The sequence below is a fragment of the Patiria miniata genome, unplaced genomic scaffold (genome assembly GCF_015706575.1).
Source record: "Patiria miniata isolate m_02_andy unplaced genomic scaffold, ASM1570657v1 HiC_scaffold_26, whole genome shotgun sequence".
NCBI classification, from domain to species: Eukaryota; Metazoa; Echinodermata; class Asteroidea; order Valvatida; family Asterinidae; genus Patiria; species Patiria miniata.
In genome coordinates, this window is record NW_024037065.1 from 9,429,550 (window position 1) to 9,445,532 (window position 15,983).

At 39.9% G+C, this 15,983-nt stretch overlaps 1 protein-coding gene across 1 annotated transcript; it reads left to right on the forward strand.

The window, feature by feature from the left end:
- The first annotated feature begins 76 nt into the window (after positions 1 to 76).
- LOC119733807 (protein SDA1 homolog) lies at positions 77 to 15,825 on the forward strand. Its single transcript, XM_038207177.1, has 18 exons — positions 77 to 306; positions 1,361 to 1,465; positions 2,080 to 2,178; positions 3,008 to 3,190; positions 5,019 to 5,119; positions 5,397 to 5,454; positions 5,723 to 5,797; positions 6,396 to 6,497; positions 7,205 to 7,274; positions 8,561 to 8,722; positions 9,588 to 9,723; positions 10,711 to 10,885; positions 11,358 to 11,469; positions 11,974 to 12,170; positions 12,942 to 13,039; positions 13,171 to 13,255; positions 13,423 to 13,584; positions 14,281 to 15,825. The coding sequence occupies exons 1-18, from the start codon at positions 217 to 219 to the stop codon at positions 14,323 to 14,325; spliced, it is 2,055 nt and encodes a 684-aa protein (XP_038063105.1). The 5' UTR covers positions 77 to 216; the 3' UTR covers positions 14,326 to 15,825.
- Positions 15,826 to 15,983: the final 158 nt, after the last annotated feature.

Consider the following 15,983-nt stretch of genomic DNA (forward strand, 5'->3'; position numbering starts at 1 on the left):
AACTACCTTTAAATATAGCGCCCTCTTCGGCCAATAGTTACACAGCTACAAGTCTGCAACCCAGCCCCTATTGCTGGTAAACGAAAGTGTAACAAGGAGAGAGACCTGACGATCTGTATTATTACGACATTCTGAAACACGTGAGATTTGTGTACATCGCAACTCACATTTTTCCCCAGTAATTATATGTTTGATTTTCAGAATTAAAGAACGAAAATGAGCGACAGGAACAGAAATCAACTCCCAAACAATCTGCCACAGTTGCAGAACCTCATCAAACGTGACCCACAGTCGTATATTGAGGAGGTTAGTAAACTAGTCTCAAAATGGGCCCCCATGTGTGTCGGAAATACCGTCCTTTCTGGATGGTCTAGTACATCGATGATGATATGAATTTGATTGACCAAGTAAAGATCTGAACATGCTGTAAAAGTTGCCAGCAACAGCATGACCAGTAACTTAGGAATGACAAATACTAATAGAATTTTTTTTTTCGCTTTGTTGTAGCCTATCAGGAAGATGTGATCAGTCATGTCAGTGGTGATCACTGATGCAGATTAAGAAAAAAACGTAGTTAGTGGCTATCGTCATATTCATTACGGCAGTGCTGAGTGCAGCCGTAACGCGATTTTTATATTGTTTATAATTATAGTATACGGCATTGCAAAACCAGCATTTCAAATCTTCACACATGACATTTATATTCTATATTTAATTTATATATAGGGCCTAGTAATAATTGCCAACCCAACCAGAGCGTTGTGGCGCACGCGCATGTATGGAAGCTTGATTGGTTGAACATCTTAAACACTGGACTAAACATGCCTAAGGTTCTGGGATCAGATCCGTCATGTCTGTGCTGCGTGAATTTTTTTCTTCTTTTTTTGTATATTCTTTTTAAATATTTTTCTTTACTTTTATCGTTTTAATCAAATCCTACTATTTACTTTGTAGTCGATTTCAATTTTTTCTTCGTGATCTGTGGCTTTGGAGGATTTTTTTTAAAGGGAAATCAGGTCTGAGAACCATTTGGTTGATAGTCTGGTTCTAAGGGCCAACATGGCCAAAGATTCTGACATTGGATATTGTCAGGTCAGGGAACCCGATGATCGACTGCCATAAATGATAGCCACTGCGTATATTTTTTATTGAGTGTACAATTACATTATAACCAAGTTCAACACATTTTTAAAAATACGATAAGGTCGTGAAGCTATGCATTGAAAACCTTTAAAACTATCTGTTAAACCATAAACGGACACGAATGTGAGACGAATGTGAGCAACGCCCCAAAAAATAAACTTCATTCACTTATTTTTTTTTTATCATTAATATGATAATTATTGTTTTCCTTCTCCAGTTCCTTCAGCAGTATCGCCACTATGAGTCCAACTTGCAGATTTTTCAGCTCAAACCGACTCAGCACTCCAAGAACCTGGCTGAGCTTGTCATGTTCTTCTGCCAGGTAAAAAGGAACTCACCAAAAGTATTCGTTTATTATTCCTGTCTTTAGTAATATTTTTTTTAAATCATCCTTTATTGTCGGATTAACCCTAATATTTTACTCTTCCCACATGTGCTACATGTACTCTCAAATATTCTCTAAGTAAATTTCAACTGAACAAGTAACTAACAAAAAAACAGGCTATTTCCTCGCTAACTATCGTAGAACGGAAAAAATTCCATGAACGTACGCCACTAGTTTTTCCCTGCTATGACTTATCAGCCATCAGAAAGCGGTAACATGTCCTAAAAAGTGAAATTCAGCAGAAAAAATATTGAAGCATTTTGTGAGAAAATACTTACAATTTTCAGACCAGTCTCATAGGGTTTGTACACAGGGTATCAAGTGACGTCCATATATGGAATTCTTTCCCATAGATCTTCCAAAGTCAGAAAGCTAATTTTGTAGGATCTTGATGGACTTGAGACATTACAGCTTAGCCAGTGTAACTTGAAGTTCCATTTTAGTCTACGTACTTACACTGTTTTGGATTCGGAAAAATGAGAAAGCTTATGATCAAAATCGGCGCGCAAGTAGAATTAACAGGTTTGTCTTGTCTTTTACTGATCTCATAGGTGTCGCAGTGTTACCCAAAGGAGCTAGCCGGGTACCCACAGCAGCTGATAGACCTGCTGCAGAGGCATAGCACAGTCTTGGACCCAGACATGCGAATGGTATAAAAGAAACTCAGGCTGTGTCCGAAACGGGCTTCCAGAGCTACGGCTACGTCTATTGTCAGCACGTCCCTGCGTATTTTCAATGGGCGCAGACCTAGACCTAGCTCTAGACAGCTGATTCGGATGCAGCCTTACTGTCTCCTTTTCGTGGATGAAATTCAATGCCTTCATTTCAAATTTAACTTTCATTCAACTGAAAAGCTTCATCCAATTCGCATTTAGATTTTCTCACAGTACCATGCTAAAACCTGCTGTATCCACCAAATCTCTCGAGCCAAAAAGTGACTTTTGTTTCTGTTCTAATTAACAAAAATCGGCAGCATTTGCTTCGGGGATGCAATGAAAATCCTCACAAGTCCTAACAAGTCAATTACAACGTACACACACGTCATCCTGTTTCAAGTCAAGGAACGATGAACTGTGCGAAAGTTGTGTTCAAGTCAAAGTTGTTCATTGTTCAGCATCTGTTACTTAGGACCTGAGTTGTGATTGAGTTGTGATTGACAACAACCTTGGGATTGATGACCTTTTTTGGACACTTTGGTGCTTTCAAGTTTTTACTTCGACAATTTGTAGTAAAGTTTCACAATAAGCAAAACCTGGTGTGACTGAGTTTAACCTGTGAGTCCCTGTACCGCTTCAAACCACCCTGCCCGTTACTCCCTGCACCGCCAAAAAACTACCTAAGCACTTGATGGTTTTAAAGATCTCTCATTTGTACATTTTAATACATTGTAGTATTGGTGTGTTAAAAAGAGTTGTTCATGATAGTTGAATGCCATTGATGATTGTGTAGCATCATATTTTCTTTCTTTCATCAATTAAGACGTTTTGCAAAGGCTTGATCCTGCTTCGCAACAAGGGACTAATTGAGCCCACCAGCCTCCTGGAGCTGTTCTTTGAGCTCCTCCGTTGCCAAGACAAGCTTCTCAGGAAGATGCTGTACCATCATCTCGTCAACGACATCAAGAGGATCAACAAGAAGCACAAAGACAATAGAGTCAATACGGTGAGTTATCATTCTTGGGTGAAGATTGTTCCGTTGAAGGCAGCAATCAGAAATTAACAGACTGTAGTTTGAGGATTTCAGAGAAGAGAATTTCAGAGGATTTGCGAATGATGTGCTGTAAGAAAGTGGATAAAGAGAATACGTTTTACCACTGATGGAGCACAAAATTGGTGTATTTGAATGATGTAACAGACAGTTTGTATAGCACTTTTGTTGTCGCTTTTGTTTTGTTCACTAGCCGCTGTCGGAGGGTCAGGCGGTGCGTTGGGTCACATGTGCGCTAACCTAGTTCTTTTGTCTGGCTAGTAGCGCGCGGTCCAGAAATAGGCTCTATAAATGCTTAAGTGGGTTTCATTTGTTCAGACACACGGGAAGGGTTTGGCTAGACACCGGGGCTAAAGTTGTTACAATGTAATACATTTTGTGAAGCTGTGCTTGATTGCTTGCCTATGCTGGGAATCAGCAGTTGCAGTTCTGATGGCAGTGCGGCGAGTTGACCGCAGAGTCCGTTTGGCGAACTAAATAAGAGCTTCCTTTTGAGTTTAATCCTGTGTGTGAGTCCCCTTTTCTTGCATTTTGCTCGACTTGGAGGACAAGAGCCCAATAGGTTCCAGCTACAATGTCATATGTTATGCACATACTTGGCTCACTCTAACGTAAAGAAAGAGTACTCAAATTAACATCTTTTGAGTTATATCTTTCAGTAACTTTTAAAAAAAGTTAGACCTACCAGTCATTATTTTTGTTTTTGTGACTTTTTATGCCCCGCGGCGAAGCCGAAGGGGCATACTGTTTCCGCCTTGTCCTTCCGTGGGTGGGTGTGTGGGTGGGTGTGTGGGTGGGTGTGTGGGTGGGTGGGTGTGTGTGTGTGTCCGGACAAATCTTGTCAGCGCGATAACTTGAGAAATACTTAACATATGAACTTCAAATTTGGTTTGTGTATTGCTCTTGGTAATCCTAAGAAGCCTTTTGCATTTGGGGCCGAAAGGTCAAGGGTCAAGGTCACAGTGGCTGAAACAATAGAAATTTTGTCAGCGCGATAACTTGAGAAATACTTTACATATGAACTTCAAATTTGGTTTGTGGATTGTACTTGGCAATCCTAAGAAGCCTTTTGCATTTGGGGCCAAAAGGTCAAGGGTCAAGGTCACAGTGGCTAAAACAAAAGAAATTTTGTCAGCACGATAACTTGAGATATACTTTACATATGAACTTCAAATTTGGTTTGTGGATTGTTCTTGGCAATCCTAGGAAGCCTATTGCATTTGGGGCCAAAAGGTCAAGGGTCAAGGTCACAGTGGCTAAAACAAAAGAAATGTTGTCAGCGTGATAACTTGAGATATACTTTACATATGAACTTCAAATTTGGTTTGTGGATTGTTCTTGGCAATCCTAAGAAGCCTATTGCATTTGGGGCCAAAAGGTCAAGGGTCAAGGTCACAGTGGCTAAAACAAAAGAAATTTTGTCAGCACGATAACTTGAGAAATACTTTACATGTGAACTTCAAATTTGGTTTGTGGATCGTTCTTGGTAATCCAAATAGGCCTATCGCATTGGGGTCGAAAGGTCAAGGGTCAAGGTCACAGTGGCTAAAACAATAGAAATCTTGTATTTATCCTGAGATCATAGGGATTAGGGATTAATTCATATAAAACCTACAGAAGACACTAATGCTGTCAATGAACGTTCCATGTGACCAAGGTACATGTACATGTAAGTTGATGTTAAAAGAGTGGTGTTATGTCATAGGAACAGTCACGGTTGCGGGGCATTTGTGTTTGTAAACACACCTGACTTGTTTATTAATGTTTTGTATTTATTTGACAGACTCTGCAAAATTTCATGTACACTATGCTGAGGGAGAGCAACGTAGCTGCTGGGAAGATGTCACTGGATGTCATGATAGAACTGTACAGGAAAAATATCTGGTGGGTACCTTACAACTTCCTATTTTACAAAGAGTAATCTGTTATCCCCCAAACTAATTTAACTTCTGTGGAGTTTGCAAGTGTGATTTTAATTTCATTATAAAGGAAAGTTGACTGATGCAGAATTTGAGCAAAATTATCCGTAATACATTACTGACTCTTTAGTAAGTGTTTTTGTTCCTACAGAAATTTATCAAAACTGAAACTTCTCAGTTAATCATGATTTGGTCTTGAGTTGTCCTGAACCCTTTTCTTTTTTTTTGTTCATCTGTTGCAGGCGAGATGCCAAGACAGTTAATGTCATTGTTACAGCTTGCTTCTCAAAAATAACCAAGGTGAGTGGTTTTCTAATGGTTGGACAAGTTTAACATTTCCTGAATTGTTCTTTCGATTTTATTTTTAAAAAACTACCTTAAAGACTAGACCAGCCCTTTCAAATTTTCAAGTTGACCTTGGGCCTTTACTCGTCTCCCAACATTCCAAAGAGTATGTCTACCAACAAATTAATGTACATGTAGCCTTCACCTCAATTTGCATTTGGTCTTGTGGTTGTCGAATCTTGCATAAAAATAATAATAATTTGGGTTTTTTTGTGTGGAATAGATTGTTGTGGCGGCTTTGAAATTTTTCTTAGGCACTAATGCTGAGGAGGACGATGATAGCGATAGTGATTCAGATGTGAGTACAATCATTTGAATAATTTAACCACCAACCCCCCCCAAAAAAAAAATTAATGATGATTCACCTTGAACAGACATCTAGTGAATATTGTTGTTAGTAAAAAGTAAAGTCTGTGACCAGGCAATACGGCCCATCAAGCTGACATTTATTTCCAGTTTCCTTGGCATAAAATGGCTGAGAATATTTGTAATCTCCCTGGATGGGATGCTAGTCCATCGCAGGTTACTCCCAGGTAATGCCGGTACTTATTTATACTCCTGGCTGGAGAAACACGAGTATGGGTGAAGTGGCTTGCCCAAGGACACAACATATGACTTGGCCGGTATTAAACAAATATGTTTAAAACTAGCTTGGGACCTGGTTGTAGGTTTTAAACATACATGTTTAATACCGGCCAAGCTTGGTGGAGAAACCTGAGTATGGGTGAAGTGGCTTGCCCAAGGACACAACATATGACTTGGCTGGTATTAAACAAGTATATTTAATACTAGCTTGGGACCTGGTTGTCGGTTTTAAACATACTTGTTTAAAACCGGCCAAGTGCACATTTATTCCCTAGTTGAAAAGTTAACATTTTAAAACTTACATTGTACAGGATGACGCGCCCAATCAGAGAACGTTAATGATGGCCCAACGCGTCAACAAGAAGACCAGAAAAAGGCAACGGAAAACTCAAAAGGCTCTCAAAGTCCTCAAGGTATGACTAAAATTTGGTTAAGAATGTCGATAAGTGCTTTGGCATGATTGGAAAAGGTTAATAAGAACTCAACAGTTGTGTTAGAGAAAAAAAATTACAGTGAATGTATGTGGTATCTCACATTATGCCAGAAAATGCAAAACAGGGCAAAATTTCATTTTGCAGTCCAAAAACAATGCCTATTAAAATATTGCAGGTAAAAAAAAAGGCCTAGCAGACAATGAGAAGAAATTACAGTTTTAGAGGTGGGAGGAAAACCCCAGACGAATATTCAGGGGAAAATCCACGTAATCAGGCAGGGACTGAAAACCCAATCCATGTATTGGCCCAGGCAGGATTCGAACCCGGGTCACAGCGGTGGAAGGCGAGGAAAGTACTGCTATGCCAACCTGACTCCCCACGCCAACCTGACTACCTTATGTCCTTAATTCCTAGGTTAAAAAAGTTTAAGCCAGTTACAAACAAAAGATATTACATGACATATTGGCATAACCGTTTGTGCTAAGCAACTGTTTTCTATGCTTAAAACATTTCTTTGGCTGAGACAAGTCGTTTAGCCTTATTGTTGTATGTAGAATGGTTTTGATGTGGAATAAATAGTGTTTGCTAGCTCCATGTACATTGCACATGTATACATGTACTACATCATTCACAGACATCTCAAGCCCTATCAATGACTCGACCTTTTGTTTTGGTAACACTTACAGAAAGACAAGAAGAAAAAGAAAGCCGTCTCCTTCAACTTCTCGGCCTTGCACCTGATTCATGATCCACAAGGTGAGTATTATCAACCCTGACACTTTTGAAGGAATGAGGGAAGTAGAGCTCAGTCCACTATTACTTTACGTGGGCTTTATCCCTCACAAGTTTAATTGAACGTTTGGATGAGGTGCAAAAATATTAATTTAGGCTCTTACATGCTTACAGAAGAATGGCCTGGAGCCGATTTCACAAAATGTTAAGACGCATCTTAGGAAGGGTAACTCGTCTTAACTCGTGACTCATCCTAGGATCGATTTCACCAAACTTAAGATGCGTTCAACATGTCCTAACTTCCTTAGCAATGCGGCTGAATTCGTCTTATCTTAAGATCTTTCTGAGGGTCGTCTTATCGCATTAATGGGTGCATTAATTTGTATATCGTCTGGAAATCATTGCCGTTAAAGACGAGTGTCGGCCTACAGTTATAGTCGAGGAAGAAAACTGTTGTAGAAATAGATTTGAAAAGATTTCTGATAGGTGGGTTGTTTGAAATAAGTATAGCTTATTTAGAAAATTTAGTTATACACCAACACCTAGTCGACTTTTTGAAATAGAGTAATGAAACGGGGAGCAAGAATGACTCTATCGCATCTTGTGTAGAGCTACCTTACTTGTGAAATTTATTGAGTAGAGTAATTTTTCTGGCGAAAGTTTGTGTTCTATGCATGCATGCAGGAAGTTGGGTTTGTGCGTTGCTTTTTCAACCACTGTTTCGTTAAGCAGTAACAACAAACATGAAACAGCCATCAAATTGGTAGTTTTGATGCGTCTTGCTTGAGATGGGTTTAGTGAATTGGTCTGAGGATGCGCGTCTTAGCTAGGATTGATCTTAGGGCGGGGATTTGTCTTAAGTCCTAAGATGAGTTGCATGATAAGACGAGTTTCTGTCTGAGGACGCCTCTTAGCTAAGATCCATCTTAGAGTTACAGCGGGGACTCGTCTTAAGTCCTAAGATGAGTTGCAAGATAAGACCAGTTTCGTGAAATCGGCCCCTGTTTCAGTAGGCAACATGATGGAACATGGCATATCCAATGTGGGAGTAGATACTGCAAAAACTGATGAGATTTTTTGGGGGGCATTATTTGTAGTGCTCAGAGTTTCCATAGAGCCTGAGAAGAATGTAGATTAGATGGAACTTGATAACCCCGACAGTACTCGAACCCACTAGGAATTGGATATCAACGAATGGCCAGTCAAGAATTTCAAATCATAGTTGTTGTTGGACATGAAAGGCGAGCCGCTACAGCCTTCTACCCTGTCCGATTTTGACCAAATTCCTTATTGAAATCTCTCCTCTTCAGACTTTGCCGAGAAGCTGTTCCGTCAGCTGGAGTCGTCCAACGAGCGGTTTGAGGTCAAGCTGATGATGATGAACCTGGTCTCCCGGTTAGTGGGAATCCACGAGCTGTTCCTCTTCAACTTCTACCCCTTCCTGCAACGGTTTGTCCAGCCGCATCAGAGAGGTAGACGCTCATATTTCTAATAAGTAAACTTGATAAGCCAAAGTTTGTGGTCTGTGGCTTTCGACAGAATTGTCAAATCTGCTTACCCTGAAAGAGAATTCTACTATTTTGTAATCTGAGGCTTTTGATGGAATTTTTCTAATATTTTTATGCTGAAAATTCGTTGTGCACATTTTGTCACTCCTGGAGCTGGATTATTCGTTATATTTATGCAGTTTTACATAATTTTGTTAATAGGTATAATAATCATAATTTGTTTAACGTTTAGTTTTGCTCTTCACCAAAATTGATTGGCAAAACCCAATACGGAAATTTCCATGAAAGATATTTATTTGCTGGGTTTTTTTTTTTTGCCTGATTTCCAATTTGAATTTGCTTGTGTGAATTTCTTATTTGGTCAAGTGACCATCTTTACCAAAGCCAAACAAAAATGTTCTTTATAAATTTCTTCATGAAATGAAATAGAGTAGCCACCCTCACCAATTTTACTTTGGAGCGAAGAAAGTTTTAGTTTTAGTTTCTTTCTTTAGTTTTCGGCTTGTTCTTGTGATTATGGCTTCTCAGAGTTTGTCTTGTGCAGTAAAGTAATTCCTTTCAGACCATGGCTTTTGAAACAGAGATATCATTCCCGATCTATAATAATAATAATAATAATAAAGGCATTTATATGGCGCTTTATGTAAAAATACCTCAAAGCGCCTCACAATAAAAGCTATAAATAGGCAATGAAAATATTAAAATAAAAATATAAAAGTTACTTAAAGTGCTACAGTGACAAGTACTAAAACACAGCAGCAAACGAAACTATCAACCACTTAATCTTGAATTCATCACAAGTTTCTGTTTTTGTTTTGCCATACCCCAGAGGTCACCAAGATCCTTCTGTTCGCTGCCCAGTCCACCCACCAGCTTGTCCCTCCAGACATCATAGAGACCCTGGTCAGAACCATCGTCAACAACTTTGTCACCGAGAGAAACTCCAATGACGTCATGGCTGTCGGGTAAGGCTTGCATCCAAATTACAATGGCTGTGGCTAGCAATAACACATGTGTCTATGGGATGTGGAGTCAGCCGCTTCCATAGGCGCATCTGTAATCCCCAGCTGTAGCCATCTAATTCAGATGCGGCTTATGTTTCAAACGTGTAAGCCATTTCTGAAACCTTGGCTGTGATTCCAGCTTCGCGCTCTGGGCACTGACTTGATTGATTTGTGGCATTCAGACTTGAGAGACTGTGGCAATGCATGTTCTTTGCCGCTACAGGAACCTGAAGTCCCTTTTGTCCATTTTGTTGTAACATTAAAAGCAGAGTTGCAGTTGAAACAATCACAAGTCAAAACAAAGTCAAGAGACACGATGGCAAACATGTCCTTGTTACAGTTCATATGAAGATGTGATGATGACTTGGGATAACTTGATGAGAGTTCGATGACAAGATTATGTAATAGGCTTTATAAGCTCCTTATATTGCTCCAGACCAGAGACTAAACCGAAACTGCAGAGTAATCCAAATTTTCAAAAATGGCCCAACATCAAACTTGTACAATTTTAGATGGTTCTTGTACACACAAAAAACTCGCATGCTATGAACTCCACATAGAAACCGTAGATGGCGCATTGTAATCTACCCACGAGAACCACAAAACGATAAAACTGCGAGTTGAAATTTGGAAAGAATTTGTGTGAACATTATGGATGTACGTGTTCTACATAACCCCCGAGGACCGACACACAAAGGGAGAACAACAGATCCTTTCAGTCCTCGGGAGTTTGGTCTTTTGTTGGAAACGGTCCTCTGTAGTAAGTTTGTGTGCTTAGTCTGTAGGAGAGTGTTATATTACAGGGACAAAGGGAAACACAAAGCATTGTCCTCGAGTGTATAGTAAAACAAGAGTGTATGTTTTTTTAGTGTACATGAGAACTTGTGTAATTCTTCTCAATGATTGCTGGAGTAAAACTCCTTTTAAAGCCACATTTTTGTTTTGCAGCCTGAACGCGGTGCGGGAAATCTGCAGTCGTTGTCCCCTGGCGATGGGCGCGGACCTGCTCCAGGACTTGGTGCAGTACAAGAGTTACCGCAACAAGGCCGTGGTGTCTGCGGCCAGGTCCCTCATATCGCTCTTCAGGGGCATCAACCCGGAGATGCTGCACAAGAAAGACAGGGTGAGTCAGGGAGATGATCTATCCAGACTTCTTGTCAAATCAGATAACATTATGAGTCCTGACTACTTCACAAGTCAAATCATAAAATAAGGTCCAGGGTTGAACTATAACAAAGGAATATGCCATTAAACCGAGCATTATGTTTGGCCTTTTCTTTTTATCAATATGGTATTTTTCATAAGGCGGCAGCAAACCCTATGCCTCAATCTATAACAAATTAGCTCAAGTTGTCTACTGACACTCATTCAAATGGACCATGTTTTGTCAACCGTAAACTTGAAAAATTGACTCTCCGTGGCAAACTCTTGATGGCGCACTCCATTGTGGATCATCCGAATTCCTGATAAACTCAGTGGAAAGAATGTCTCTTCTGCAGTCAGCACAAGTTCTCTGCTAATTGTTAAGCAATTTCATGATATTGGATTATGCAGGTTCTGTACATTGATTTTTTCCCTCCATCTTTCAATCTCAGGGCAAACCAACTGAGCACAGCAGAGAGATCAGAGCCAAGGAGTACGGTGAGCTGGTGGCCCAGGACTTTATTCCGGGCGCTGAGGTGCTGAAAGATCAGACTGGAGAAGAAGGTTAGTCCTAAAATTTGCATGTTGGACTCAAAGGCAAGATTGTTTGCAGTGCATCATTGGAAGAAGTCTAAATCTGCTTATAGATGTTGCCAGATGGTCTCTGCATCAATTTTATTTTTTTGGGCCGTTCAAAATCACCCACGTGATGAGCCCTCGACTAATAGGAATAGGTCAGATGGAATTTTTTTTGCTTTTTTTTGAGTCGGGGTGATGTTAATCAAACTAGGTTTTGCCCTTCAGACATCTGCACTAGAAAGCAGAGGGTCATGGGTTCGAGTCCCACCCGATCAATTTTTTTCCAACTTTCACTCGGGAGGTAACACACTGAGTAAACAGTGTTTATACGTCAGTGAAGGGCAAAACCTAATTTGAGGAATAGGTAAACTGTCTCAGATATTTATGAATATGGTTTATTGATAATCACATCTGTACATTGCAAGTTTGGAGTGCTTTCTAAATTCTTGTATAGAAAGGAACATTGTGGAATTTTTTTTTACTTAATAGAAAACGAAGACTCGGAGGAGAGCGATTCCGATGACAGCGAAGGAGGCTGGCATGATGTTGTTCATTCTAGCGACGAGGAGACGGAGGGAAAAGAAGATGAAGAAAGCAATCCCGCTGAGAGCTTAACGGCCGAGGAAAAGAAAGCCAGAGCCACAGCCATAAGCCAGACCAGACTGCTCACACAGCAAGACTTTAAAGTAAGGTTTGAAAATGGATATTTTTGCTTGTTACTGATCTTCATAGGCTCAATTTCAAGGAGCTTGGCCATTCTATAAATTAGGGGTCCACTTTTTTTGTCCTGTCCCTGTTACATCTGGCATCTATAAATTTTTGTTCATAAGATGGAATTTGCGTCGGGGTGATGTAAATTCAATATCTTGTTTTGCTCTTCACCGGCGTAGTTTATAAATAAAAACTGTGTACTCAGTGTTGCCCTCCAGTGATTGTGAGAAAAAAATCCATGACCTCCTGCTTACTAGTACATACATCCTTTTACTTGACCACCGAGCTGGCCGGGACCGGGTGACTGGTTTGAATCAGGTATCAGGCATGCAACTTTTTTTCAGATCAGCTGATTTCCTTTTCTTTTTTTTGACTTGCCATTCGTGCCATTGTAAATAGAAAAACACTGTACAAAGTCTTGGAAAGATTTGAATTTCCTCTTTTTTTGTGACTTCCCAGTTGCATGCCTGAGATATAGATTCTTTTAATTCCGATGCACCACTTAATGCAGTCGTCCTCCAAGAGTGATTATGAATAACAAACTACCTATCCAACAAATAAAAAATCATTTGAAGACATGCTTTAATGATGCTTGAATGGCTGATTACAAAGATTGACTAAATGGGGAGCCGCCAACATAGGGCTGGATAATTCAGTTGGTAGAGCACAGGTACGGTAATCTGAGGTCGCAGGTTCAAACCCTGTTTAAGTCAGTTTCTTGTTCAACTTTGATTTTTTTTTATAAGGACATCAAAGTGCACCAACTGTCCAAGCAACTGGAGGGATCCAAAAGCAACAAGCGAGGAACTAAAAGGAAACATGTGGAAATAGACGACGAAAAAAGGTAACAGACGTCGCATCACTTCAAAATGGAACTGTTTTGCTGACCAGTTTTTATTACAAAACTGTATTGTTTGATTTGTTACCTTTCGTTTGAAAGTTGTGTTGATTTATTTTGTCTTTTTATCCGTCTAGTGGTGAAGTGTTGTCACTTAATAGAATTGAGGGAATCAACAGTAGGCCGAGACATGACAAAGAGGCAAGACTAGCTACCGTTATGGTAAGAAAAATCAATTCTCCCCCCCCCCCCCCCCCCCCCCCCCCCCCCCCCCGTAAAAAAGAATAATGGCAGCCTCTCTCACAACTGTCAGGACAGTCTAAGACTGATATGTACAGACGGTGTTGGATATTCCTGAAAAATAGTATACCTGGTTTTTTTTGTTTTAGGCCGGCCGGGAGGGAAGGAAAAAGTATGGATCTAAGAAAGGTCGGATGAACCCCAATGCCAGCACCACCAACAAGGAGAAGAAGAAGAAGAAACCCTTCATGATGGTCAAGCAGAAGATTGGTGTCAGGGTCAAGACGAAAAGGTCGTTCCGCGATAAACAGGTAAAAAGCAGTTGCTTTCATATCTTTCCCCTGTAGACCAATCTGGGCATGCAATCAATTCTATCACGAAGGCCCCCTTCAATGGCGAAAGCATTGTGCTAGCTATTGTTCAGATAACCCATCGTGGAACAGTTGCATTGAGCAATAGCTAGCACAATGCTTTACAAGACTTGTCATTGCATGAACAGTAGATCATGCTTCACTTGTGATTTACTTGCGACTGGACTTGTGATTTACTTGTGACTAGACTTGTGATTTACTTGTGACTGGACTTGTGATTTACTTGTGACTAGACTTGTGATTTACCTGTGACTGGACTTGTGAGTGACTTGTGACTGGACTTATGATTTACTTGTGACTGGACTTGTGATCAACTTGTGACTGGACTTGTGATTTACCTGTGACTGGACTTGTGATTTACTTGTGACTGGACTTGTGACTGGACTTGTGACTGGACTTGTGACTGGACTTGTGATTTACTTGTGACTGGACTTGTGATTTACTTGTGACTGGACTTGTGATTTACTTGTGACTGGACTTGTGATTTACTTGTGATTTACTTGTGACTTGGCTTGGTATTTACTGTGACTAGACTTGTGACTGGACTTATGGCTCAATTCATCTACATCCTTGTCCTCGACAACCTCTTCCAACAGCCCCCAAGTTGTTCTGAAACTTTGTTTCTTTTTCTTACAGATTGCGCTCAGGGATTCCCTCTTGAAGAAACAGAAACGGCACTGAGCCTAACTCACGCAGGCTCAGCCTTCCCTACCCAGGACAGCTGGTGATTGATACCGTGCCGCATCACATCACTGCTTGTCACAGCCTTCCCTACCCAGGACAGGTGGTGATTGACGCTGTGCCGCATTAAATCACTGCTGCTCACATTTGAACAATTAGTTTGCAACCTGAGGTATTACCCACAGCAGCAAGGACCTGATGAATATCTATGCCAGTCGAGACGAAGATTTTTAACCGAGCAACTTTGCTGTCACATCCAAAGAACTCCACTACTTTTTTCATGTATTTAAAAATGCAAGATTTGGGTCTCGGCAATTCAGGTGATGCGTCCCGTTTTCTGCTCAAATTTGGCGACAAAGCCTGTTGTATTTTGAACTCTGGCAGCAGAGCTTCTATAAGTCACTCCGGTGTCAGTTGATCGGTTGGTCGGTCCACCAAAAAAATTGACCAAAAACGAACCCCCTAACTCACCCATAAAACTGTTAGTACCAACTTGTAACTGTCCAAAAAGCAAACAAAGTACATTAAATACTTGACAAAGATTGTTTGTGTGGGCTACAAACTAAGGAAGTTAGGGGGCTTCCATACACCTGTCACTATACATCACCCCTGCCTCTGGCCCTGTGTCATTATTACGGGTCTCAGGGCGTACAAGTGAGGATACAATTGCATTATGAAGGTCACTGTTATTTTGCATTGTGACTTTCAACAACATGGGAAATTCTTACTTCAATTGACAATCACGACTAAGTGAGTAATTGTATAATTTCATGCAAGACGGCCAGAGCTTATCGTGCATTCGAACTTTTTTTTTAAACTATGACCTGACACAGTAAATGCTCCTCTAGAAAATGAAGACCACCAATCACTGTGCCTCCTCCCCTAACGGTTTTTCTTTAACAAAATGCAAAACACTGCCATCAAATCTCCATCAGACACCTCACAATAAAAACAACACGTAGTTCTTCACAATTTTAGTTTATGCATTTTAATGCATATTTATTTCAAAAAAACAAAGGCTTTAATAGTGACTTTTGTACAAGTATAATTGAATGCATTTCAGACCTGATATGTTCCCTTTCAAGAACTTACAAATAGTTTTGTTGGCCTGATTTGAAGAAGAAAAAAAAACATAATGAATAAGTTTTTAAAAAAATGTACGACCAGGAATTGTCAAGAAAGCCAATGAAAGTCGTAAAATGCGCCTTACGTGTACATGTACAGGCGTTTATTTGTTGGCAAAATTTCTGCTGGCAAAATCTAGTAACTATGGTCATAATAGGGTCTTCGAGAAAAGTATTTGCTTCAACTTTTAGTCACAGTATTTAACTGAATTTATTACAACATATTTGTTGTACTGTATCATTTTTTTTTTTAAGATGAGCCAAGCAAATTATATTAAAATACTGGTTGTTCTTTCGACAACCCTCCAATTTTCCCACAATTTTATGAGTACATTTGGTGGGTTGAAGAATAAACTTGAAAGTAATTTTAAATCAATTTATCTGCCATGTGAATTTATTTATATTTTTATAGCCATTATTTCAAACAGCACATTATTCTTTCATTTGTAAAAATTAAATAAAATGTACCCAAAATGGAAAAAGGTATTACTAACTGAAATTAACCATCAAATTCTTTATCAAGCACGTAAATTT